The sequence below is a fragment of the Patagioenas fasciata genome, chromosome 10 (genome assembly GCF_037038585.1).
Source record: "Patagioenas fasciata isolate bPatFas1 chromosome 10, bPatFas1.hap1, whole genome shotgun sequence".
In the NCBI taxonomy this organism is placed as follows: Eukaryota; Metazoa; Chordata; class Aves; order Columbiformes; family Columbidae; genus Patagioenas; species Patagioenas fasciata.
The window spans coordinates 5270855-5296457 of record NC_092529.1 but is presented as its reverse complement, the minus strand read 5'-3'; the positions used below and the strand labels follow the sequence as shown (position 1 = coordinate 5296457).

The 25603-nt window shown below is 42.0% G+C and overlaps 2 protein-coding genes across 8 annotated transcripts in view; one reads left to right on the top strand and one right to left on the bottom strand.

Moving 5' to 3' along the window:
• EFCC1 (EF-hand and coiled-coil domain containing 1) overlaps nucleotides 1-6321 on the top strand; it is a 43473-nt gene extending 37152 nt beyond the window's left edge. For both annotated transcript variants that reach the window (XM_065845372.2, XM_065845370.2), the window contains exons 6-8: nucleotides 2529-2687; nucleotides 4364-4433; nucleotides 5872-6321. In XM_065845372.2, the coding sequence (XP_065701444.1) occupies nucleotides 2529-2687; nucleotides 4364-4433; nucleotides 5872-6005 (363 nt within the window). In that variant the 3' untranslated portion in view covers nucleotides 6006-6321. The remainder of the gene's footprint in view (nucleotides 1-2528; nucleotides 2688-4363; nucleotides 4434-5871) is intronic.
• The window catches only part of CFAP92 (cilia and flagella associated protein 92 (putative)), a 93231-nt gene extending 82645 nt beyond the window's left edge, over nucleotides 1-10586 (bottom strand). For 5 of the 6 annotated variants that reach the window (XM_071812994.1, XM_065845366.2, XM_071812995.1 and 2 more), the window contains exon 1: nucleotides 10248-10529. The gene's annotated coding sequence lies outside the window, so the exon portion shown is untranslated. The other variant, XM_071812991.1, reaches the window with a different exon arrangement.
• Nucleotides 10587-25603: the final 15017 nt, after the last annotated feature.

Below are 25603 nucleotides of genomic sequence, written 5' to 3'. Positions count from 1 at the left end.
GACAAGCACTGTTATTGATAGATTAATACAAAATCCCAGGACAAATAGGGAATCTGTTGCTCTCAATTTAAAAACAAGCAGGGAGGTGAATAAGACATAGCATCAATTCACTGCAACGTGAATTTAAATTTAGTGGGATTAATCATTTGGAGCCTGTTAGAAACTTATTTTTAAACCCTTTTACTTTTATTTAACCAGTATTTGTATCTTGTGTGCAGTTATAGGGTTGGTCTTTTTGATGCTATAATATAGACATACAAGTAATAAGTAAGGTGACTGTTCCTGTACAACACAAACCAAATTGGAAGACTGGGAAATGCTCTTTCTCAATGAACTTGTAAATGAGTATATTGGCTCACTAAATAAACCACCAAGAACACTCTCTCTGATGACCTGGTAAAACTACCTTACACATTGTTCTATATACATCTATCTGGACCTGCTCAATGCTGAAAATTAGACAAATAACAACAAAGCTAACAAGTGGCAAACTCAGCAGGCAAGGGAAGAGCAACACTCTAACCCAGCCATTAATAATTGCTCAGTCTAAAACTGTAAAGCCAGAGGATGAAACAGTTCTGAAATTTGTCATGTCTAGAAAGTTCTGCTTTCCAACAACCCAACGTTTAAAAATACTTTCTACTTCAGACAGAGCGATGATGGTGTCAGGACCTGCAGAAAATAGGTGGAGAAAGCATGAGTGAATTCTAAAAATAAAGTGACACGCTGCCCAGTGTTGCAAAGAGATGCCAAGGATTTTTTATTAAAGCTCACATGAAATCTGTCAGCTTAATTAAATAGACAATTAGTTGATCACCTGCCACACAGGGTCACGTGAATAGCTCACCCTGCCATCCCACATGTGCTGGCAAGCAGCATTTGCTCACGGATAAGCAAGGACACAGAGTACAGAGGATTTTTCTCTTGGCAGGACTCACCTGGGGCCCAGCACACCGGGACAGACACACCTTGAGCTGGACGTCACAGAAAGTATCATGCTTAATAGCCACTATTGGAGCTATTTACCCTGAATTTACCTTTCTTTAAAACTTGCGATGCTTTTGCTATCTCAGAACAAAGACTCCCACATGTATGTTAGAAAGGAAGAAGGTTTGAGGATTTGAGTTTATTTGCTTTAAATCTGCTGTGGGATCATCCACCGTCACCTCATTCTTGTGCTTGGGAAACAGCAAATAAATTTTTCCTCGTAATTTTACAGACTTTTACCACCAGAAATACCATCTCAGCTATCACCATTCCTAGTGTGCCTGCGCCCTCTTGGTATAGAAACCATTACTTGTTATGCTATTCTATTCTTCCATGTACTTTCCAAGCTCTTTTTGAATGAGAAGAACAGAAAATGTACTTGGTATTCAAATACACGCCCTTCATGCCATAATCATGGCTTCTGGTTTGTCCCTGGTCTGTGTCCTTGGGGTCTCTGCTCAGAACACCCCAGATCCTCCAGATCTCCTTCTCGAGCGGCCGTCCCCTCCCTGCACACGTGTGACATTGTGTACCTGTCCCACACGCCTTACCAGGCAGTACTGGCACTGAATTTCATCTGATCTTTCATTACCCAGTTATTCAGCATCATGAAATCCTGCTGTAATTCTTCCCAGGCAGCTCTAGTCTTGATTTCCAGCAACAAGTTGTGCTGAGAGCAAACTTAAACACTTTGACATTCAACTGCTTTAAAAATCATTTATAGATATGCTGAACAGCTCAGGTCTTCATGCAGCTCCTTGTGAGACCCTCGGGATTCTCTCTGTTGTGAGCCCTCTCGTCCTGGTCCATCGCTGTGCTCTACCCCATCTTTCAACCAGCTCCGAGCCCGTGGCAGGATCTGAGCTACTACCCTGCAGCAGTTACTTTGGTTTTGAGTCTTTGGTGTCGAATCTTATCAAAAGCTTTTTGCAGATTGAAAATACACTCTATCAACTGCAATCTATCAATCTATCAGCATTATTCATATATATTCATAGGTGTTTTCAAAGAAATCTAATAGATTCTTTGCTGTGTTCATCTATGTATTCACCAAGCCCCTACTCCTTTACATTTCCTACCAATGTGCCTGAAAGAATTACCATATACTTGAGGTGATCTGCTCTTCCTCAGATCATCTCTGCAGTCTCTCCTAAAAACTGGTGCTACATTTGCCACCTTCCAGTCCTTTGAGGGTGAAATGATTTAAAAGATGAATTGCACAGCACTGTTCAGCACTTCATTCTGCCTTCTGTTACTGTTTTCTCCCTGTTTTGAAAATTGTGCTAGAACTTAGAGTTTCTGAGTGATCTGCTTGCATCCAGTGTGGAATGAACTGCCATTACACACGAGCAGAGAATGCATTTCCTAGCAACTATTGATTCTTCACGTCACGTACTACGTTCAAGAAATGTACTTCCTTTCCAAATAGTCTTGTGGAGTGAACTGACGTTTACCAGATAAGGGGGGGAAATTAGCTTTGCAATTATTCGGCAAGAGCGTGCAAAGCTCCAGTGCTTTTAATTCCCTGTGTCGTTGTCCAGATGAAAGGCCCACTGCCAGGTGAGCTGCAGCAAAAGCTGGAGGAGACCGACCTGCTGAAGATGGAGCTGCAGATGCTGGAGACTGAGAGAGTCAGGCTGTCACTGGTGGAGGAAAAGCTCATGGATGTTTTGCAGCTTCTTCAACAACTTCGAGACTTGGTATGGCAAGAAAGCAGTCCAAAGACTTAAACCTGATGATTGCAGAAAACTTCTAGACCTCTATGGCTGACTCTTTAAAAGGGGCCTAGAGATCTCCTTGGATCTAGATCTCCAAGTTCTGATTATCCTCTACGCAAAATTTTAGAGGAAAAGCTCCTCAAGATCATCGAGTCCAACTGTTCCCCCACCCCTGGCACTGCCCCATGTCCCTGAGAACCTCATCTCCGTCTGTCCAACCCCTCCAGGGATGGTGACTCCAGCACTGCCCTGGGCAGCCTGTTCCAATGCCCAACAGCCCTTTGGGGAAGAAATTGTTCCCCAGATCCAACCTCAACCTCCCCTGGCACAACTTGAGGCCGTTTCCTCTGCTCCTGGTGCTTGTTCCTGGGGAGCAGAGCCCGACCCCCCCTGGCTCCAAGCTCCTTTCAGGCAGTTCAGAGATCAGAAGGTCTCCCCTCAGCTCCTGTTCTCCAGCTGAACCCCCAGGTCCATTAGCTGCTCCCATCACACTTGTGCTCCAGCCCCTGCACCAGCATTTGTACTTAGGAGACAATCCATCACACAACATGCCATATCTCAGTGATAATAGCACTTAATGCTAATTATTATTGGAAATGTGCCACTGCATGCTGCCAACTCCTGTAGTACCAACATATGAACAATGCTGCCAACAAACAAGATAATTTAGAGTGTTCCCAGTGGAGTTTAACAAGAATCCCTTAAATCCCTGATGGGATATACTTCAGATAAAAGAAAGCTTATTCATCAGAAACTGTGGTTGTAGGTGTCACTTCCCCGGCGTATTCACATTGATGTTTTAAATACCCCAAGCATCTCATTTGCAGCAGAATCTACTACAAGGCAATGACCACCCAAGGGCAAATGCTGCTAGGACTATCTAAACCTCAGGCAGTGTTGCAGAGCTCAGGGGTAATCCCAGCCTACTGCAAACTGCCAGAATGGTCTCTGCCAGAACAGCTTCTGTTTGATTTCTTTTCTTGAAGCTGTAACAAGAACAACCTATCCCTGCAGATACAGGCACCCTAAGTGTTAATTAGACTGATTGCAAGACCATCTCTCAGAAAGCACGCATTACTGTCTCAACAGCAAATTAAGAGTTTGGTTTTCCAGGCACATTATGTAACATCCCCCCAGATTCCTCACAAAACTACAACCGAAAAAGACCCTCTGTCTAGCAGTGGGCCTGCCACGTGACACGTACGATCTCTGCTTGGTTGTTCATACCAAAAGCGGTTCCCAGTGATTCCCAGAGCAGCCGGGTGTGAGAAGCCCCTGAGATCCCATGTCCCGTCCCACACCGGCCTGGCCGAGCACTGAACGAGCTTTTCCTGTGCTTGCCATGCTCACACTCCTTGCCATCTACATCACTTTAGCCACACACTCTGGAAAAATCCTTTCTTTTTCCACTGAAAAACTGCTGTTTGTCTTTCTACAGCCATATTAAAGAAGTGGAGCCTTCCACAAACTGCGATTATTTGAGCAGTATCTGAGATGAAAAGCTTGAAAATAAAGCAAATATCAGGTCTCGTGTTATCAGGATTCAATTTTGCTTTGTTTTAATTTTCAAATGCAAATGCACTTACATAGATTTTGTTGCATGCATTTAAACTGGTGAAGGACATATTTGTGCCATAATATTATTGTGTTTTTTAAAGAACATCTCTAAGCGAGCCTTGGGGAAAATCTTGCTGAGCACTTTGGAATCCTGCCATGACCCCCAACCTGGTAAGAAAATAAATGACATATAAAGACCAAGAATCACAAAAAGTGACCTTTTGGGAAAAATGCTAGATAATGAAGAGATGAGTAGGAAAAAGATTTCAAATACTGGGAGACAGGCTAGGGAGAAAGCAGCACTATGCAAGATTACCTATAGAAAGCAATCCTTTCTAGTCTGTGACACATCAGAAACAGGAACATATCCAGGGTTTTTTAAGCAAAATTTTAATTAGAATTTTGCCTTAGGGGAACAATTCAGTATCCCTCTAATGTCTGTTGGGCTTCATTGATATGAGAAAGTGGAAAACATGACCAAGTATGCAAGGCACCTATTTATCAGGTTCGCTATCCCGCTGTGTGTTCTATTCCTCTGCTACAACACAAACAAATTCACGAGCCAGAATATTTCTGGAAGGAAACCAGATCAAACCTGCACTCCTCTAATAATAGCCTTTTGTGTTCCTCATATGAAATTAAACTTGCAAACTCCTCTCCTTTGACAATGGCCTGGTGTGCCAGAGCTGCCTTTGTAGGAACCACGCAGGGATCCCAACCTGGAGGATTGGGTTTGATTGCTCTGTTCCTATTAGCAGAGCATTTGTACTTACCTTCCAGAAATGTGCATCCTCTACCACACCTAAGAAAATGGCTTGGAGGTGCTTTTAATAGACAGACAGTAGTCAAAGACAAGGTTATAAAATACTAGATGTGGCCTGAGGGTTTAATTTTGGAGAATATTATTAACAGTGCTTTAGGGAGAATAAGTTACAAACCACTCTGGGTTTTGCAAGTTTCAAAACCTTGTTGCTACTGGTGTCCAGAGCTAAGCTGGGCTGTTCCAGCACGGCTGCAGAGGAAGGAAGGCAGAGAATGGACTTTGTTGGCTCCAGGACACCAACACAGAGGGAAAACCAACTCCGAGAGATGCTGCTGAAAGCAAGTACCTGCCCGGCAACGGCAGCACAGCTCAGCTTCCGAAAATGATACCAAGAGTAACCTCGTGATGCTCTCTGTCCATTCTGCATCACCATCGCAATAATCAGCTCATGTTCTCTGCTTTCAGTTTTCTGGCTGTTCACTTGAAGTTACTCAAGTCTCTTTCCTAAGTCTTTATAATCAAACATCTTCCTGTTTGACAAGACTAAGTGGATGGTGAGTCTTTATCGTGATATGAAATGGTCTTTGTTCACACAAGTGTGCAAGAACATAGTGAACAGGCAGAGCTTGAAGCAAGAGAACCAGCAGAGAAAATAGTCCTTGAACCCAGTTCCACCCTCATTTTTACAGGGACAGAAATTCATTGTTTGGTCTCAAAATTTAGACTTTTTATGTTAACTACCTAAAATGGCACCTTTGAAGAAGAAAGCTTGTGTTATGATTGTTAAGCTGCAACTTTCTGTCTTTCTTTATCAAAATTATAATGTTTGCAATTTTCTTTTAAAAGGAAAAGCCCGCCTGTTTGAAGTCCTAGACACTCTTTACCAGGAGCTGACAGCCTGTGAACTCTTACAAAGCCAGGCTCTGGAGAAGGCGCAGAGGCGCCAGTCCTTGTCTAACCCCCTGCTCATCTCCTGCTGAGCAGCTGTGCCACGTCCAGCCCGCAGGACCAGCCCAACAACAGCCTTCTGACCTTCAAACACACGAGGAATGAGGAAGATTTGTCCAATTCAAGGCAGATGGGTGGTGGAGGGGATGAGCAGAACAGCCATGAGCTGTAAGGTGTGCTGGGCAGAGCGGCCGCTCCTCGGCAAACGTCAAACCCTCCCGTATGGGAATGAGCACCCACACGGTGTGAGGACTGTGCAGCAACACTGGTCTCTGATGGAAGCCTAAAGCCCATGTGTGATGGCCTTGTCATGTACGAGCTAACCAAATAAAAATTATTCCAAATACACTGACCTGACCTATTTAGATTTACTGCTCTGGTTACACACTGGCTGGGCAGGGCCTTGGGTTTTCATGATGGCTCAATTCAAAAGCAAAAGGCAGGTGATGTTATCACTGGCAAGTAAACCACTTCCTTAACATACAAGTGACAAACTGTATTATAAACACACACACCAGTAGTGCAAGTTTTGAGGGTTCATGTACAAAATGGGGGGGAGGGGAATTCAGTTATTCACCTTATTCAACTCTGACGTTAGAATTGTTGGTGCTCTGCTGAATTTTCTATCTGCAATTACAGAGATGTCTTAGAAATCTGCACTAGTCTTTCCTGACGATAGTCTTAGATTTTACATTAGAAGTTCCATTTACGTGCCTGGAAAAAGGCACAAAGCAATCCCAGGCTCTCGGGGAAAGGAAGGGCTGAAAAACTCACTTTGTAACAGCTGCTGTTGTCGCTTCAGCAAACAACACGTGCAGAACACGACTTTGTCCTCCCATTCCATTCCCCTCATTGCAACTGTAGAGACACAAAACTACACACCACTTGCAGACAAGTTATTCTAAAACACCAGGCCTAGTCATGGTGCCATGCAGCATTTTAATCAGCAGTAAAACACTTTCTAGGGGCAAAAGTGAAAAAAAATAGGCTGCTTCTGCTGTTTCACTCAACTATCAACCACAGAAACTAAAGCAGCAGAGTTTTAAATGATCCAAGTGAATTTATGTCATTGAAAAATGCACTGTAGATCTGTTCAGAATGTGAAATGATTTTCCTGAGGTAATGCCAGCAATAAGACCATTTCATTCTGAACTGTGCATTTAGGATTTTTTCCCAGGAAAATGGTTTCCATGCAGGAATAAGGTCTGTATTGCAATGCAGTCTTGGGAATAAGATTTCTGTTCCTTTCTACTCATAATACACTGTATAACCGACACACACCTCTATCCAAAATTGTGATACATTACGTAGCATTTAGAGCCATGTTGGTAAAAAGAATTTCTCATAAATGTTTTCATTTCATTTTAGAGGAGGCAAAAAAGGGTTTTGCAAACAGTGGAACAAACTCTTCTGGTTTCACAGAGGAAGATTTTAAGAAAATATATATATTTTTAATGCAGATTTTTCATAAAGATAAATGATGTATGTATAGTTGGTAGAAGAGAAACTTCAGGAGTAGGATTATAATGCAGGTACGTATCTGATCATGGATACTCTTTGCACTGCAGGATTCTGTTATGATTTGAATTAATATTACTTACCACATCCACTCTATGTACACATATATATGCGTATTTCTATTATACATACTTATGTGTAGCATAAGATTGCTATGCTAGTTGTAAACTTTAAGTATCTTTTCACCACTAAGTTTCTACCTCACTTTCTAATATATTTCTAGAAATCTAGACTATTCAGTAAACTGAGGTCCTAATGCTAAAAAGGGGAGGAGCAATATAATCTGAGAACTGCACACCTTACCCAAGCAGCAATTGAACCGTAATTAGAATTTAGAAAATGTCACTGGGAACCTAACATGGTGTTAAGGAAGATCAAACAGCTGAGAGAAAAGCAAGCTTTTGTGAATAAATAAACAGCATTTAACGGATATAAGAAGCAGCAGAATCCTATCTCGCTAAATTAGCTTCAATTACTGAAACATTTTAATTTCTTTAAGAAATGCCTATATCAGAATTGGGTTTGATACATCAGCGTATGCTGATTAATCTTTTAATAATAAAAGATTATTATTTCAACTCCAAAAAGCAATTAATACGGAGCAAGTCAGACTTGCAGTATTTCCATTAGAAGAATCTTTTGGTCAGGATGGATCAAAACCAGTTCTCAGCCAAACTCCTGCTGGGAATCAGAGGCAAAGCAAAGCACCGTACTTTGAGTGGCCTTCTTTGGTGACCTCAACATTGATTTTTTTTTCTTAAATATTTTTATCTTGATGTTTTACACTGAGCCTGTCGGCAGAGTTGCTGAAACTGATAAATCTGTGATTTTCAATCACTGTGATTGAGAAATCTCTAGCTCTGCCTCAGAAGCAAGGAAACTTCCACACTTTGATTGACTATGTGGAACATGTTCCAAAGAGTCTGCGCAGTAATCCTGAGGGGAAAGCTCAAGGTTTCTCAAAGACCTAGCTCTGTAAGTCAAGGGATACTGCAGAATTCAGCTACCTTTATTCTACAGGGACAATATATCAAGTTTAAACTGATTTGTAAAACCAGTTTCCCTCTGTGCCCAAACCTGAACCCCCATGTGAAGGAGAACATGTGCCACGTTACCAGGTGAGACCACAGCTGTACAGTTTCCAACTGGTAAGGGTTACTTAGGTCTTGTCTGTAGAAGGGACCTGTACTGTTATACTTTGATTTTCTGTTAGAAAGCCAATAGGCACCTATAAAAGGGCTAAAGCAACCTAATAATGCCGGGCTTGAGGCATTCTGATTGAACTCTGGCCTTGTACCCTGCCTAAGGTTTTATCCCCTTCCCAGCATGCTCATTCTTCATTCCAGTAGATTATTGGTTTTTTTCCTTGAGAAGAATTCCATTTTTACAAAAAGCACAGCTCGTTTCCTCCCCATTGTATTTTCTGGGGTCTCCCTAATGTAATTTACCCCTGCAAAAAAGTTATTTTGCATCACTTCTTCTATATGTCCCTTCCTCCTTCATCACTAATCGCAGAGCAACAAATCCCTCAGGCCCCCAGAATTTGTACTTTCCTTGAACGAGTGTTCACAGCACCCCCAGCCCTCACTCCTACAAGTCCCAAGGAACGTGCCCTTGCTCCTGCTCACGTCCCCTGAACCTGGCAGCTCAGTTCAAAGACTCTGCTCATGTTTGTTTGCATCTCCTCAGCCTTAGTGGTTCAACATCAGATCTCCACTGGTCTCCACAAAACTTCATTCTCCAGCTCCTTTCTCCTCACTCATCATTTGGCACATTTCTCACCAAAATAACAGGGGGGTCTGCACACTTTAGCACAAGTTACATTTTTCAAAGGTTTCCTCCTCCCGTTAGTTTTTACTTTATGTGAGGTATTAACTATTAGTAAATTAAAGTCTACCTGACACATGAAGTTATTCAATACTTGTCCAATTTATTTCCATTGAAGCTCCTGGCAGTGACCACTTGTCACAGATATCACATTGATAAACAAAACTTTCGCACCAAATCATTGTGGTCATTTCCAGCCAGAGCTACTGATGGCATTTGTACACACTTTTGGAAGAAAAATAGCCTTGGCACCAGTACGTTTAAATTTGCTGAATTTGTTGGAATTAAATCTCATCCCTTTTCACGATACTGTCTGTTAATCTACTACATGGTCCGTTTCAATGATGAAAGGCTGTTCAGATTTCATTCTTTGTTTCTATCTTACTATTAAGAGGAAGGGAAAACTTTCAAACTGTGCTGCATAAAATAGAATTTCTTGGTGCGAGAGAATGACAATAACCATTCTCAGCATGTGTGTGACACATCACATTACTAGCCAAATGGTTTCTCTTAGATTTATAATTTCATGGAGTTTAAGAGATGGAATCCTATAATATTTATATTATCTTATTTGCTTAATAATTTTCCATATAACTCCACATAATACAAAAGCTATAGAATGTCTGTCTTACTGTGAAAGTCAATTGAAAATTGAACCATCCTTCTTTCCAAATTACCCTTCATTTTCAAGAGACCAGGATTTTCCAAGTTCCACTTGGTTTCTATTCTACTTTTCTGGCTTTTCTGCAACACACCAGCAGAAACCTCCTTACCCATTCCCCACGGTCCTCTCTGTTACAGTAGTTTGGTGGCCCTGAAATGGGGCTTTTGCAGGCAAGTGGTCAGATGGAATATGCATTTCTGGGGGCTACCAGGGCTGCCTGAGCCCAGCTTCCTCCCAAAAAGAAGGCAGAGTTCCCCATCTTTACCTCAAGGCAGCAGATGCCACCACTTCCCGTTGCAGCTCCGCATGGTTGTATCCTCAGCAGAATGTCCAGAGGCAGCACCCCACTGCTCGACAGATCTGGAAATCCTGGGCAGCCCAAGGCACTTTGCCGACATTGCCTCAGCGTCCCAAAACAGCTCAACTTCGGTCTGTCCCCTTCACTTTCAATTCATGGCCAGTGTTCTTCCTGCCAATACAACCGTATTTTTGTCTAATGAAACAAAATGATAGCAGTGTCAGAATCAGTAGACAAAGGTCTGCTTGAACTTCTATATTTACCAAAAACTCAGAGCACAGAATACAGATGGCCGTTCAAGTTAAATAGTAGAGTAAGCAATAAAAAATAATTAACTCAGCATAATACTAATGCATGCTTCAGAGGATGCAGACTTTGTACCTTTGTTGTTCAGATTTCTGAAGGAAATAGCCCTCCCTTAGTTTAGGCTTCACTAGGGAGTTTTGGTAATGGAAGTTTAACTGCTTCCACACATCAGCTGTTTGGGAGCTGACAAGAGGCTGCTGCAGGAGCTGGGGAGCACATCTTCCTTAGACAAACACAACCCTTGGTTTTCACAAGGCCACCAACATAAAGACAGCACAGATGAGCCCCAGCATCCATAGGGCCCCCAGCACCCTGAGGGGTAGCTATGCTTGTGTTAGCTCTTCTGGAACTGACCGAGTGCCGTGGATGCCGTGAAACGGAAACCCATGATCCTGCCAGTCCATTCTTCCCATCTGCTCCACTGGGGAAATGAAGCAGGATGACAGGATCTGTCCCAAAGCCAAGCTCACACCACAGCACCGTACCTGCTGCAATAGGGAGCTGCCGATTCCTCTGTCTGCGTTGGGGGACTGCAGACACAGAGACATTTCTGAGGCCACAGCAGAGCTGAAGCAGCACAGCGTGTATTAATATAACCAGGCTGAGAGCAGGATGAGGCTGGTCCTGACACAAGACGTTTGGTGCCAACTAACCTGCAGCTGGTGACCATCATTTTCACACCTCACACTGTGAGCTTGGCATGTCAGGCTTATAAACACCTAACCCACCATGTAGTAACACATCGTTACGTGCTGATGAGATGAGGCCCACGAGCACTGTTCCTGGCGAGGGAGTATCATCTTCACTGCAGACTGATTTCAGGTGATCAGCAGGAGGATCTCTACACATCAGGCAGCTCTATTGAGGTGAGATAGGGGCAGCTTCAAAACCCCTGTTCCCTGGGTGTTTTGTATAATAGTACTTTTGCGAGCACAACACAAATTACATTATAAATGACTGTTTTATGATCCTGCCTCAAAGAACTATGAGATAACTTATCTTTGTCAAGGAGTAAACAAGGAGTGTAGGATGACACTGAAAAATTATCAGTATTCAAGTGGTTTCACCCACATCCTCACTGCAAAGCAAAAAGGTTGGAGGAGCCGAGTGTGCTATTATAGCTAGGGATAATTTCTATACTTGAAGAAGGTTTTGTTGTTTGATAGTTCTGGGTTTGCTGATTATTTGTCATTGATTTTTCCCCAGCTACAAGTGGGAAAAAAGTTCTGTAATAAAGGCAAGCTCCGGTATTTTAGGAGGGATTTTCTACCTCTGAAAGTTGCCAATAAAATAGAAAAAAGGAGAAAACACAGGGAGGGTGAGACAACTTTAGCTAAGCATGCCATTTAGATTAAATAATGTTATTTAAAAATAAAGAATACGCAATACCCTCGGGAGGGTATTGTTTGCCTTTGACCAGATCTGGGCAGTACCGTCCTGCCCGGGCTCGGTCCCGCACTCGCTGCAGCGCCGCTCGCTGTCCGGCCGAGCGCGGCAGCTGCCACCAGCTGAGATCGGCTCTGGGGACGGCAGGAGAAGTCGGCACGGCTGCTAATTGCTTCTGAACAAACATCTGTCGCGCCCAGCGCTGAGACACGCCGCTGACTCATCTACCAAAGGACTGATAGTCACCCCAAAATGTCACCAGGACTGAAGAGTCATTTGAAAGTCGCTCCAGAATGTGCTCCCGTTTTAAGCCAAAAGGGCTCCCCAGAGGCTGCTCCCAGCCCTGCCAGCGATGTCGCACATCCCACTGCCATGGAAACCATTTCTAGGTCACCTTTACATAACAGTGCAGAGAAAACATCATCTCACCAGCTCCACCATTAGAGCACACTCCTTTTCAATGGAGATTGCAGTAACCAGCTTAACATTTATTGTAATTGCACATAGTATGCCACAAATAAAAAGACACACTCTCTACAGCATAAAGACGGGAAGGTATATACCCCGCAGAAGGGCTTGGCTCAGACTCTGCTGTTGTATTTCTAGTCTTCTAGCAAGGGTAGCAAAATGATCCTGTCCATCCATTCTGTAACTCACGCTGTGTAACAGCTTGGGTTAAATTAATTCTGGAGAGAACATCATTAATGCTGGAAAGACCCTACCAAGAGGGAAACCACAGCTGGAGCTGCTTTTATATATCTGGCTGTAGCTATGGATAAATAAAACTGACAGAACCAATAATCTGAGGCACAAAATCAGATTTAAGGAGCCATTGAACTAAACAACAACATATTGAGCAGAGAAAGAAAAGTGCCAGGAAGGATTTCAGATCCTGAAGTATAGAAATATTTCAGGAGAAAAGAAGAAATAATTACATAGCAGATTCTTGACTCTTCAGGGAACACCAAAGACTTTCCGATGCAGGGGAAGAAACTGAAGTCTTACAGCACCTCTTAGTAAACACTTTAACCTAATTATTTTAAGTATGGAATCAAGATGTTCAGATCTGTGAAGGAAACATCTTTAGCAAGATAAAACTTGGGAAGGGAACCTAAGAAAAAAGATAAACAAAGTTTTCATATTACATTGATAAATCTGCAAAATTTTCTTCTGTGTAATTTTAACAACGAGTTGCTCTCAAGAACTTAAGTCTGAAGTTGTACTGCAGGATTTCTCTCTTAGGTGCAGGGCACAGTCCTCCAGCCCAACAGCCACCCATCCTCAAGAAATACATTGATATTTATAGCCGTCATTTCTCTTTTGCCACTGTTGGGTTTGTTGGTTGGGTTTTTTTCCCCTAATGGAGAAGCAGAACAGTATCTCTAGCACCCACTATTTCATAAAGGAAAATGTTGCAAGTCATGATAGACTGACCACAAGTTATACTATTATCTAATTGATTTCACAAGTCGTTCCCAAACTCCTGTTATAGCATGGCAGAGATCACAAGTAATTTAAAAGCACAGGAAGAGAGGAGAGAAAAATATGACTGAGACTCTGAAATAAAACATATTTGACTGTGCTGACAAGAATTGTGCAAGAAAAAGCTCTCTTCAATATGCAGAAGGAGAGGGTGAAATTTACATAGTATTATTTTATCTCTTGTAGGGACAATAATGTCAGCAAGTGTGGAACTGGGATCATGTCGACAAGGTGGAACTGAGAAAAGCTGAAGGACAATTTTTCAAACAACTGAAAAGTCCAAGCAACTTAAATACTGCATACAAATGCAACATTATATTATTTTCACAATTATTTAAATTAATTTAAAAATCTAGAATATAGATAATTTGGTAATAGGTTAGGACAAAAAACTGCTTGTTCCCTTCCTGAGGAATGTTTCTGAAGGTACTTTCCTAGAACTTGGTCTAGTTTTGGAGAAAAGCTGTGAAAATACATGGAGGAGAATACACATCAGTGTAATTAAATATAAATGATCAATGTGTAGAAATACCCGATGGGGGGAGTAATGAAGATGGAACCAGACTCTTCTCCAGTACCTATTGGCACGCAAGAAGCCACAGGCACAAATTAAAATACAAGAAATTCTGTTTAAACATAAGAAGATAAGAAGTGGTCAAACACTGCAACAGGTTCCCCAGAGAGGTTGTGGAGTCAAAGAACCACAGAACCATAGAATAATTTTGGTTCTCCAGCCTTGGACATACTGAAAGCACAACTGGGCATGGAAGACAATCTGCAGGCCTCAGCTGGTCTGTGATTCTCAGAGTCTCTCACCTATAGAGACAAAGGTGCCTACAGTTTGTGTTTTTCATTAGTAACATTCTAAACAAGGATAGTACTACAGAAAATATACAGCAAGAAAACAAAGTGACAACAGAATAGCCCTTGACTATCAAACATGAGAAATCTGTGTCTCTCGCTTACCGGAAAGTCCACCCTTGACAAAACACCTGCTTATGTTCACTTGAACTGTTCCACCTCAAGTGACTCTCATTTGGTGAGGAATCCCATGAGGAATCCCAACCTGTTTTAGAGTTGAGAGACCTCTAAAACTTAAGGATTTCACAATACAAAAACCTTGGTTTTCTTTATCTTTTGTTCATGAAAGAAAACAGCAGCTCCCAGCTTACTACTCTGTTTATATTTTTTTAAGGAAAAGGGAGCTTAGGACTAAAACGTAGCAAGACTTTTAAAATCCATTTCAAATCTTACAAGACATTTGACACTGCCTTATAAACAGAAACATGCTTAATAACAAATATCAGCATAGAGGCCCATACACTACTGCTACTAAAAATGGAAAGAACCAACTCCAGCAATTTGTATGGAATCTTCAGAAATTCCATGTTACAGACTCCAGATTCACTTCATTCCTGCACAGGTGAATAAACTCTAACTAGTCTGAAAGCTGCATCTGCTGTTGAATGATAACATTCTGGAGACGTGGTCATAACTGCTGCTGAAAATAAACAGCTGGAGATCTTTGAAGGATGGTGGAGATGTAGTTTAGCCTTTGACTGGTTCATAAATTGTCACATCAGCAAATAGCAAATGTAAGTCCCATCTTCCTTTATTTCTTCCCTATCACTCCTTGTCCAGCCAATACCACATAAAAATTTCCATATGAATTATAGCAGGTATGGACAGAGGAATGCTGACAAGTCACCTAATGGCCCTACCACAACTATATTACAGCACAAGAGTGCTAAACAGATCCCTGAAAAGGTCTTTGGAAGCATTTTACACAACTATGGGAAGAAAAATGAACCATCATAGATAAGTCATTCAGATTCAAGTTTAATTTTTCGACGGCCAAGAATGATTCCGCAAACACCCTTAGCAATTGGTGTTCTGTGTTTACACACACCCCCACCATAATTAAACACGAAGTAATTTTGCTATTCAAACAATTTGAGCACTGCATGTTCACGTGTGCTCTGTTTAACCATCAGTACCAACATAATGATAAATTCCTATTCAGTTACCTCTAGAGCACTGAGTCATTCACTGCCCTGTCTCAGTTCTGGGTCCCTCAGTGTTCACGGTTCCCTTTGACCTCAGCTTTTGCGTTGGGAGAATTAAGGGTTCTCTGCCTGGCAGAAGGCAGATAAGGGATGTTTCCCAATAAGCAGTTTCTACATTGCCTGACCCAGGGCACCTACCTGTGTCAGTGATTTACATTCCCTGCTTGGTCCTAATAACTCCCATTTATCTTTGTGCTCCAAAGCACATACACTATTTATTATGAACCCACCCATAAAACTCCCACCATCTTCACAGTAAGTTACATGGGATATTGGCTCCTCATGAGTGAAATCTCCCTGTCTAATTCTGTTTTATCAGTCCATATTCACATATTTCTCTGACTGAAGCAAACACTGGATACACAAGAACAAGAGAACATTACTCCATACCATGTGCAGAAACAGTATGCGATAAGCATAACAGCAAAGACACTTGCATTTGAAAAGTCAATGCAAGACAAAGACAGCAAGTACGTGCTTGCTAAAGCATTACCATGCTTGGTAAACTGGTGCCACTGGCACATACATTCAAAATTAGGTCAGTCACATTATGTCAATTGTTTTGGAGTTCTAAGAATACTGGTGACAAGTACCAAGTGAACGGATGCCATGCACAGCCTGAAGAGCCTTGTTGAAATGAAGAACTATTCTTTACGCTACTCACCCAGAGCGTGTTTTTACTATGCATTGATCAAAACCTCTGATTTGGCCTGCTCTGAGCACCACTGGATGCCCTGAAAAGTCCAACCCACATTAGAGGTGTGCACAGTACAAGTGAAAAATCCCTGGGGGTGCCCTGCAGGGAGCTTTTTTAGGCCACAGTAATCTGTCTTTTGGCTGAGGTGCCAGAGAGTTGTTCATCCTTCTGAATGTCTGAGGGGAAAACAGGAAAGAACTTGAGGGTCAACAGTTCCCACCTGGTCTAACGGGCACCCTCACTGCACAGGGGTTCATCTCGGTGACCCCAAAGAGCAGCAAGACTGAGTGTCCATGTGTGTACATGGGGCGGGGGCTCTGGGGCACCCGACCTCAGGGGCCACAGGAGTTAGGGCAGCCTAAGAGAAGTCTCAGCTTGAGTGAAAAGGATCCCATTTGTTTGCAGTTTAAAAAAAAAAATCAGGCTTGAATAACAGGGAGAGGAAAAATTGATTTCTGTTCAGAAAGTTCCAACAAAATAAAATGAGGGAAAAAAGCAAAGTTACCAGACAATAGAGGAGAAAATAATGTAGTCATTTCAATAGACCTAACACTATAAAAAATCCAGCCTGGCAAGTGAGTGTGGCCTACCTAGAATGTGAAATTAGTCCCGCACATGGTAACGATTGCTAAGCACATCGCTATGGAAATTGAGAGCGCACAGCAGGCACAAGGAGTCTTAGAAATGTGGAAATCAATGCACTGTATGCTGTGGCGAAGAGCGATTCCAGCAGAGTGGCCTTTAAACAACTCGATAGGTTGTCGGCAAGCACAGCACAAGCAGAGAAGCCGGGTGCAGCAGAGCCCCAAGGCAGCAGTGCAGGGGTCCCCAACAACCTGGCAGCAGTTCTGTGGACGGGAGGGATAACAGGACAGATTATTCACCCATGGTTAAGGTAAAATGGGCAGCTATTTAGCAGTAACGCTACCTAATAATTTGAGAGGAGAAATAGAAAGTACCCCACCCTGTGGATACTAGAAAGCATATTAAAAGAATGCCACGGATGAGTTTGGTCAAGACATCTACATTAATGGCTCTTCCTTCCAGAGAGTGATGGGGATGCAGTGAGTGAAGCCCTTGGGATGGCAGAGGGAAGAGCAGATGATACATCATTCCTTCACGCAGCTAGGGGAAGGACTAATATAGCAAGCAAAACAGACCAGGAATTTGTTTGGTCAGAAAAAGTGGATTTCATTAAATTGAATGTTATCTTGTTGATATAAATTGCATTGAGAGTTCATAGTAGGTCAAGAGTTCTGCAGTATATCTGAGGATATGGTACTCACCTGGGAGGTGGAAGATTGAATATAATTGAGTAGGGACTTAACCATCATCGTGAATTCTCTAACCATTGCACTACTGACCTGCTGGGTTCTCTCTTAATCTTTCCTCTTGGAGCTGCTCCACTTTGCATAAATAATTGCATGTTATGCAGAGCGAGGAATTAAACCCAGTTGTCCCATATCCTAGATGAAAGCCATGACCCATGGGGTATCCACTTCACCTGTACGTAAACCTCTGGGGTTACACCAGTTTAAATCAGCTTTTTGAATAAGGTCTCAGAGTTATCTCAGTCAGGTCAAACAACTCAAACAAATCTGAAATAAGCAATTTACACTCAGTCTTCCCTTCTTGTCCCCAGAACAAGAAAAACTATTCACACAGCCTGAAAACAATAGTAAATAAAAAATTTAAAGACTTGAAGGGAACTTGAGACTTGCAACACCAGCATCAGTGATTTAAACCCGTAAAAGGAACTGAGACCTTGTCACTGATTTTTGGCTGAAGTAAAGGGTCATTTACTCATGTTGGGTCTTTTTGGCATTGCCAAAGTCAGAGTGTGAAGGATAATTTATTTTGTTTGCTTTTCAGACAGATTATATTATTCCTGCTTACATTTTGTGCACTTATTTCAGTAGTCTGAGACAGTCTGGTGAGAGAAATATCAAAAGCCAGGAAATTTATATCTATTTCAAATGTGTAGTGCAAAACATACTCAGAGACCTGTGGTACCTGGACTCAGTAGTTAATGCCAGTAACATCACTTAACAGACTACCCCAATAAACCTCAATTATCTGGTTGTATTTTCATATAAGAAGCAGTTAGGTTGTACTTCTTATTGGCATCACAGCTTCTGTGGCATTGAGGCTGCAGGGCTGGCTGAGCCGGTCAACACGAGGAGAGGAACTGCCTGCAGGCTGTAAAGTCCCACAGAGAAGGGCCTTCAATTCTGCCTTTTTTCCATAAAGTAAGCTGTAAGCTTCAGAATCGTTACCATCAATATTATCATTATTAACTAATCTGAAGATTACTTCCCACATCTTCTTTAAAGTTGCCTCACTGAGCAACTCTGTCAGCAAGCGCAGCTGTTACTGAATGTATTTAGAGTGCAGGTTCATCCATCCATCCATCCATCCACCCATCCATCCATCCATCCACACAGCCAAATTTGGGTCCTTGCTTTCCCCTCCTTTGCAAGGTGAACTGTTTTCAGTTTAGGTTAGCTAAACTGGGCAAAAAAAAAAAAAGGAAGATTTAAAAGATGTGAGTCAATCCTTAGCTTCTATTCAAAAAGTTCTCAAATGCAAATATATATAGTTCATGCTGTTGAAATTACATTACAGAAAGCTCATTCAATGGGATGAAGGTTTTGCCTGCTTACCTCTCATGTGAAAATAACAGCAGATGGATTTTTTTGGCTTACACTCTGACCAGGGAGAAGTTTTTGAGGGAAACTACCACATGTAAAATACCACATCTCAAGCTGTGATATACTGGGGTTCATATATAGCAATAAGTTGCACACATCCTTGTTGACTTATGAGTTAGATATGTTTTAGAATATACCCCAGCAGTGGGTTTTAACAGGGCTCTAAACTTCTGAGTTTTCTGGACAACTTTTATACACACACTCTCACAAAATGAACACTTAAAAGGATGGAACTCGAGACTGAGCCAGGTTATTAATTAATATGAACTATGCTTCCTTCCCCCAGCAGGACAATACCTGCAGGATGCGTTTGCATATTGCATCTGTCTGCGCTGGAAATAACGGAGTGGTACCAGGTGGAACAGATGGCAGGATGAAAGAGAAAAACGAAGCGGTGAAGAGCATACATCCATCTCCAGCAGAGCAAAGTGCTGAAAGGAAGACCTGGAGTAGTCAGAAAGGCTTTTAGAGAAAAACACCTTACAGATATAAGCTGTTCAACCTTCCTTTTCTCCCCTCTTGAGTAAAGATAACTTGCCCTGATTCATAAGATGCTCCTGCCGGTGGCTGTAATGGTGGTATAAGACGCCTTTTTCTTGTTCAACTTCGCTGAATGTTTTTGGCTTAAAGTAAAGGAAACAGACACTGATTTGTCAGGAGTAGCTGCTTCTGAGCAGGTTCAAGTGCAAACAAGACTTGCATATTACATGTCTAATCTGGTTTTCTAAAGAAAAAAATAATTATGTTTCCTATCAATATATCTGCAATACACTTAATGGAGGCTGACTCCTCGGCTTTTGGCATGTGGTGCACTTCAGCACTAACTGCCTTTCCAAGCTGTGCAGAAATGGGGTGCCTCCTTTTCCACATAACCGAAGATCACCACAGACGCCTTTGCCACCATCACATCATGCCAGCAGTTTTACACGCTCATCTGATTCTCTGCAGTGGTTGTGCGATGATGTTGCTGTTATTTTTATAGTGTACGAAGCAGCACCCAAACTTTTCATTGTATTTGAAGCATTCTACCCTTAGGGTTTTGCCACGTAAAGGAAAAATGCTGCTACCAACTCTGTACTCATGAAAATTGATACCATGCCAACACCCCAGTAAGCCCTTTAAAACCTTTCCAAGATGAATCTCAAGAACTTTCGTTCAGAGTCACAGAAATCTTCACCCTCTTCAAAACTACTTTATGTGCTGACTCCAAACAAAACAGACAGGTACTGAATTTCAGTTTACAGACTTCCATAGAAATGAGAGAAGCCTAAAATAAGGTGACATCTGCGCTATTTATTAGTTGTATCCAATATCCTGAAGGCTGAGAAAATCTCAGTCTTCCTGAATTGAGAATTAGTGTCTGTGCTTCTTTCCTCACATGTTCAATTTATATCCGCCAGGAACTTTGCCCTGAGTAAAATTGCTGACTGCCCTGTAATGTTCTTTTATTCCACTATTTATCACAGTCAAAATAAGGAGCTTCTTGAACAAGTATTTTTGAACACAAAGGTTTGATAGCCTTGCTTGACATGTCAGGAAAAAAAAAAAAAAAAGCTATTTTGGAACTCTGGAAATTAATGGATTCACAGTTTTCTCATCCCATAGGAAACATAACTTTCACCCACTCCCTAAAAATAATATGCTTGTTTCCTGACTGTATATCTGGAGGTGATTCAGCAAAGTCCTGGCCACTCAAGCCCAGGTCCAAGCCCTAGCAGTGAGTTTATTTTTCCCTTCCAGAAATCCCTCTTTTACCCAGAGGTTGGCAAATGCATTAAGCTCAAGAAAGTCCTTGGGTTACCAAGTTCTCACGGGCTCTGCTTCCTAGAACCAAACAAAGGGGCATTAGTTCACCAGCTTCAGTAGCTCTCTTTATTGTTCCTTATTCCATATATATTTTAAAAGCATGCTCCTGGTTGTAGAGGAATGGGATAACCTCCTCCCCTCCTTTTCTTTCGGATGTGATGTGTAGCTGTAATTTCCAATAGCACCCGCAAGTCCCAGAGGTGCGGATCAGCCTCTGCTGTACCTACCCAGTATAGCCCTTCAGACACAACTTTATTCGCAGAAGCGAAACACTCTTTGTCACCCTATTGACTTTCAGAGCAAGATTAACAAAGAATTAAAAGAACTTTAATGTGTTTTTCCCAGATGCCAGACATGCAAAAAGAGCAAAAGCTGAGATTTGTAGTAAAGCTCTGTTTGGCTGCAATCTAGCAACACTGATTAAAGTGGAGGTAGTATATTGACATTTAACTGGCCGTATATTCTGGAAAGGAGTCCTCACTACTCTAAATTGTGTCTTATTCATACAGATTCATCAGAAAAGCCACAGAATTTGGAGAAGAAAAAACAATTGTGTTCCCTAGGAAACAAATTGAAACATCCAAAAGAATGTAGATGATGAGTAAAGGCGAAAGGCAAAGCACAGAAGCAAAATCTCAGACGAAGCACTGTGATTTCAGTAACACACTTAGATCACAACAAAAGTATCCCTTAAACAGCAAAAAGTATAAAATACTTTCGAAAGGAGCCAGTGACAAAGACTTAACGGGAAAGGGCATCCCATCGATTTTTGTTTCTTTGTCCTTTTCTCTGAAAGAACCTCATCTTTCAGAGTTCTTCACATGAGGACTCCTCAAAGAAAAAAAAATGTAGGCAGATTTTCTGTATTCGTAAGACCTGAACAATGTTCTTTAGCTTGTGCAACTAAAGGTGCTGCAGCTCAACATGCAGCCGGACACGGTACGAGGCAAACGTCCCCGATTTCATCAGCAAACTCAGGATGAGCTGCTGACACCAGACAGAACTTCCCTGGCATTCTGGGCTCTGGTTTGTCCCATTCAAGGCTGCGATGCTGCAGGTGTTCTGTGTGATGCTGTGGGTGTTCTGTGCAAGTGTTCTGTGCAATGCTGCGGGTGTTCTGTGTGATGCTGCGGGTGTTCTGTGTGATGCTGTGGGTGTTCTGTGCGGTGCTGCGGGTGTTCTGTGCAAGTGTTCTGTGCAATGCTGCGGGTGTTCTGTGCGGTGCTGTGTGTGTTCTGTGCAAGTGTTCTGTGCAATGCTGTGGGTGTTCTGTGCAATGCTGTGGGTGTTCTGTGCAATGCTGCAGGTGTTCTGTGTGATGCTGTGGGTGTTCTGTGCGGTGCTGTGGGTGTTCTGTGCGGTGCTGCGGGTGTCCTGTGTGATGCTGTGGGTGTTCTGTGCAAGTGTTCTGTGCAATGCTGTGGGTGTTCTGTGTGATGCTGCGGGTGTTCTGTGCGGTGCTGCGGGTGTTCTGTGCCTGTCAGCACAGAGACAACTACACCAACAGTGTCGTCACAGGACAACATCAAACCACCAAGGTTCATCAGAACTGATGTGGAAATAAATTATAAATAACCTCCAACTAGCTCCATCCAGTGTAGGAAGTTTCACTGAAGTACAGCCATCAACACTGTGTTTAAGCTAGAGAGTAAATGAGGGCGAGGAAATAATTAGATTATGCAGGAAGAGACTTGCAGCATCTTTTAATGAATTTACAACCCTCCTCAGAGGAACACTGCTTATTTATTCCCTGCTATATGTGACTATATGATTAATTCATCTCCCAGTTTGGTAAAACTGACTCTCCAAACTCTTCATACATTAGAATTCAGCGATAAGAAATAATAGGATTAGCATGGGAGCACTTTCAGCTTTTGTGATTTTATCACAGCTCACACTATATAAAAGATTTCCTTCAGAACCCAACTCCTGGAGAGGTGACTAGAGGGTAATCTCAGCCTTCATTAGCAATATCTAGCCTTAACGACTATCAGCAGAACTTGGAAAAAGTGAGCTTTAATGCCTCAAAACACCAAGTCAACATAGTATATTTTTTAAAATGCAAATGTCATGGTTTGGGGATGCAGCGCAAGAATTGGAAAATTGGGGTTGGCAAGAATGTTATGTGGCATACTTAAGCAAATCCTGTGCGGTAAGACAGTTTGAGAGCGTTGTTCCTGACGCAGGCAAACTCTGCAGTTGTGCCAACACCTTCCAAGTGGGATGGGTGGGTTTGCTGGGGTCCATGGTCCTAACAGCCCCTCTGCTCTGCAGCAGAAACCCAGCAGAACTGGATCCCATCTGTCTGCAGTGCCTTTCTGTGGCTCTCCTGGTGCAATCAGAAGTCTGAGCAAAAATTTGCCATTCACTGCAGCACAAAGAACATAACTGGGCACAGCTGCAAGTTTTAACAGCACAGTGTATAAATACAGTGTTAGTATGGAAGGAGTAACGTGACTGCGGCTGCTCGCACCTAGAAAAATGTAATTCATCATTGAAAAGATATCCAGAGTTGACTGGCTTGTTTCAAAAAAACCATGAAGTCATAGTTTTATAAACGGCAACATAAAAACTAATCATCTTGTCAATTTTGAATAGCGAGTTAAATTCTACAACGAATTACCACGGTAAACTCATCACTTGGGCTTTTCCAATATAGTCTTTTACATAAGAGACTAATTAATTTCTAATTGATCTTTCCAAGAACAACAGTTCGGTGTGACCACACAGTTCAACGCCCTGCCTTCCACATTTCCAGCTCTTCAAGCAGAAAAGCGCAGGACTTTAGCTCATGGGGCTCAAGACTGATGTTGTTTATCAGCGAACTCCTTAACCAAGAACAAACCACAACACCCAGAGTGCTCCTTCATCTCAGGAGTTTCACAGTCCTACTGCAGCTGGTATCCAGTAACCTGGGAAAGACACTTAGTAATAAATAACCTTAGCAGGCTGGACTGCATCGTTATCAGGGCGTTCGAACAAGGGTCATTTATGGCCATTCTTTGGCTGATTTAAACAGATCATGTAATACACACCTCTGTTACATTCTTACCTTGAGGCTATGGAAAAGGTAATATCCTAAAAGGATATAATATTTCAGTCTTTCAGATAATAGTTTTGAATTGATAAACTATATTTCGAGGTTGATTCAGAGAGTGTATGCTCAACATTTAACAAAAATAATAACTTGAATGACACCTAGTGGAAAGATAAGCAATAGCTGACGATCGCACAACCATGCACAGCTCTGAACAGTGAAAACAGCAAGGGGGGAGATTCTTTATGACAATGTGTGGAAGGAGAAAGAATTATTTTATGAAACGGGTGGAGGACAATTTGGGAGACGAATTTCCTAAATGACAAGAGTTTATCTGCCCGTGTAATAATTTTCTGAGGAAATGGGATATTTGATTTGACAGAGGCAAAATTCAATCGGGTTAAAAAAAAAAATAAACGTGCAGTGGGAAACAACACAATAAGCAGAACATGGACAGGATGAAAATCAGAGTCCTCCTCTGTATAAATACTGAGAAGGCTTTAGCAGGCTGGTTCTCCAGGGTGCAGTAGATAACAGGAATATTTTGGCCCTGGAGCAACAATAACTCCTGATGTGAGAGAAACCACAGCTTTTCTTTAACTCATTTCTGTAGGTAATATTCCTTGATGTGTGAATGAATTTCATGATTGATCATCTTTTTTTTCTCCTTTTTTTTTTGCTTATTCACTCATTTGTATAATTCATGAATTACCAGTGACTCACATCCAATTATAAAGAAATATTCTGCTTAGTCTGTTCTCACCAAGCTCTTTGAAAATATGAAGGAACAGATTTAATCAAGGTGATAGAGCTTAAATAAGAAGCACTTTTGCTGTCTGTTGACAATGTGACGCGGCAAGTTTTTCCAGCATTGGAAATAGAAATAGTGCTTCAGCAAGACTTCTGTCTTTCTAGGTCAAGAATAGGTCATTGACAGCAATAAATGACTACAACTCCTTAAAACCATCTATAAAAAATAATGGCATATGCTGCCTAAATTTCCTCTTAGCAGGTCACGCGTTTGATCTGCACATTTATCTTTAACTTGCAGCTTTTACTCTTAACTGCGAGGAAACGAGCAATTCCCCCTTTTTGTCTCCCTGCATAAGCAATCAGAAGTAGCAGCCACATAACTGTCTGGAAAAGTCAAGGCCTCCGAAGAAAATGAACCCAGAAATTGTGCTTTCAGGGAGTAAGGGAGTAAGAGGTTTTGGCTGGGAAACAAGAGTGTTCAGAAACACCTTTCCGCTGAGAAGAAACAGAGACTCTCTCATTCACAAAATGTTCAAATGGATTCATTTTGTGGAAAAAATATTTTCAGCCTATAACAAGATTATAGTAGATTCTAACTTGTTTTTTTCTTTTTTTTCAGATTGGGTCTTAATAAATCCTCTTAAATGAAAACAAAACAAAACAAAACATTTGGCTTACAAAAAGCTATAGTCCTAAAATCATTAATGTAAATACCTTGGATTTTAAGTTGGCTTCTGGCAGCTGCTCCCTGCAGACAGAGCTGAAGGAACTGGCCCCTTGTCCTCATCACAAGCACCAGATCCAGGGCCTGAGCAGCTGCTTCTCCAGCTCCATGTAAGCCAGGAGTGGAGGAATGCAGGACACACCTTCACAGAACCACAGGATGTCAGGGGTTGGAAGGGCCCTGGAAAGCTCATCCAGTGCAATCCGCCCACCGGAGCAGGAACACCCAGATGAGGTTACACAGGAAGGTGTCCAGGCGGGTTTGAATGTCTGCAGAGAAGGAGACTCCACAACCTCCCTGGGCAGCCTGGGCCAGGCTCTGGCACCCTCACCAGGAAGAAGTTTCTTCTCATCTT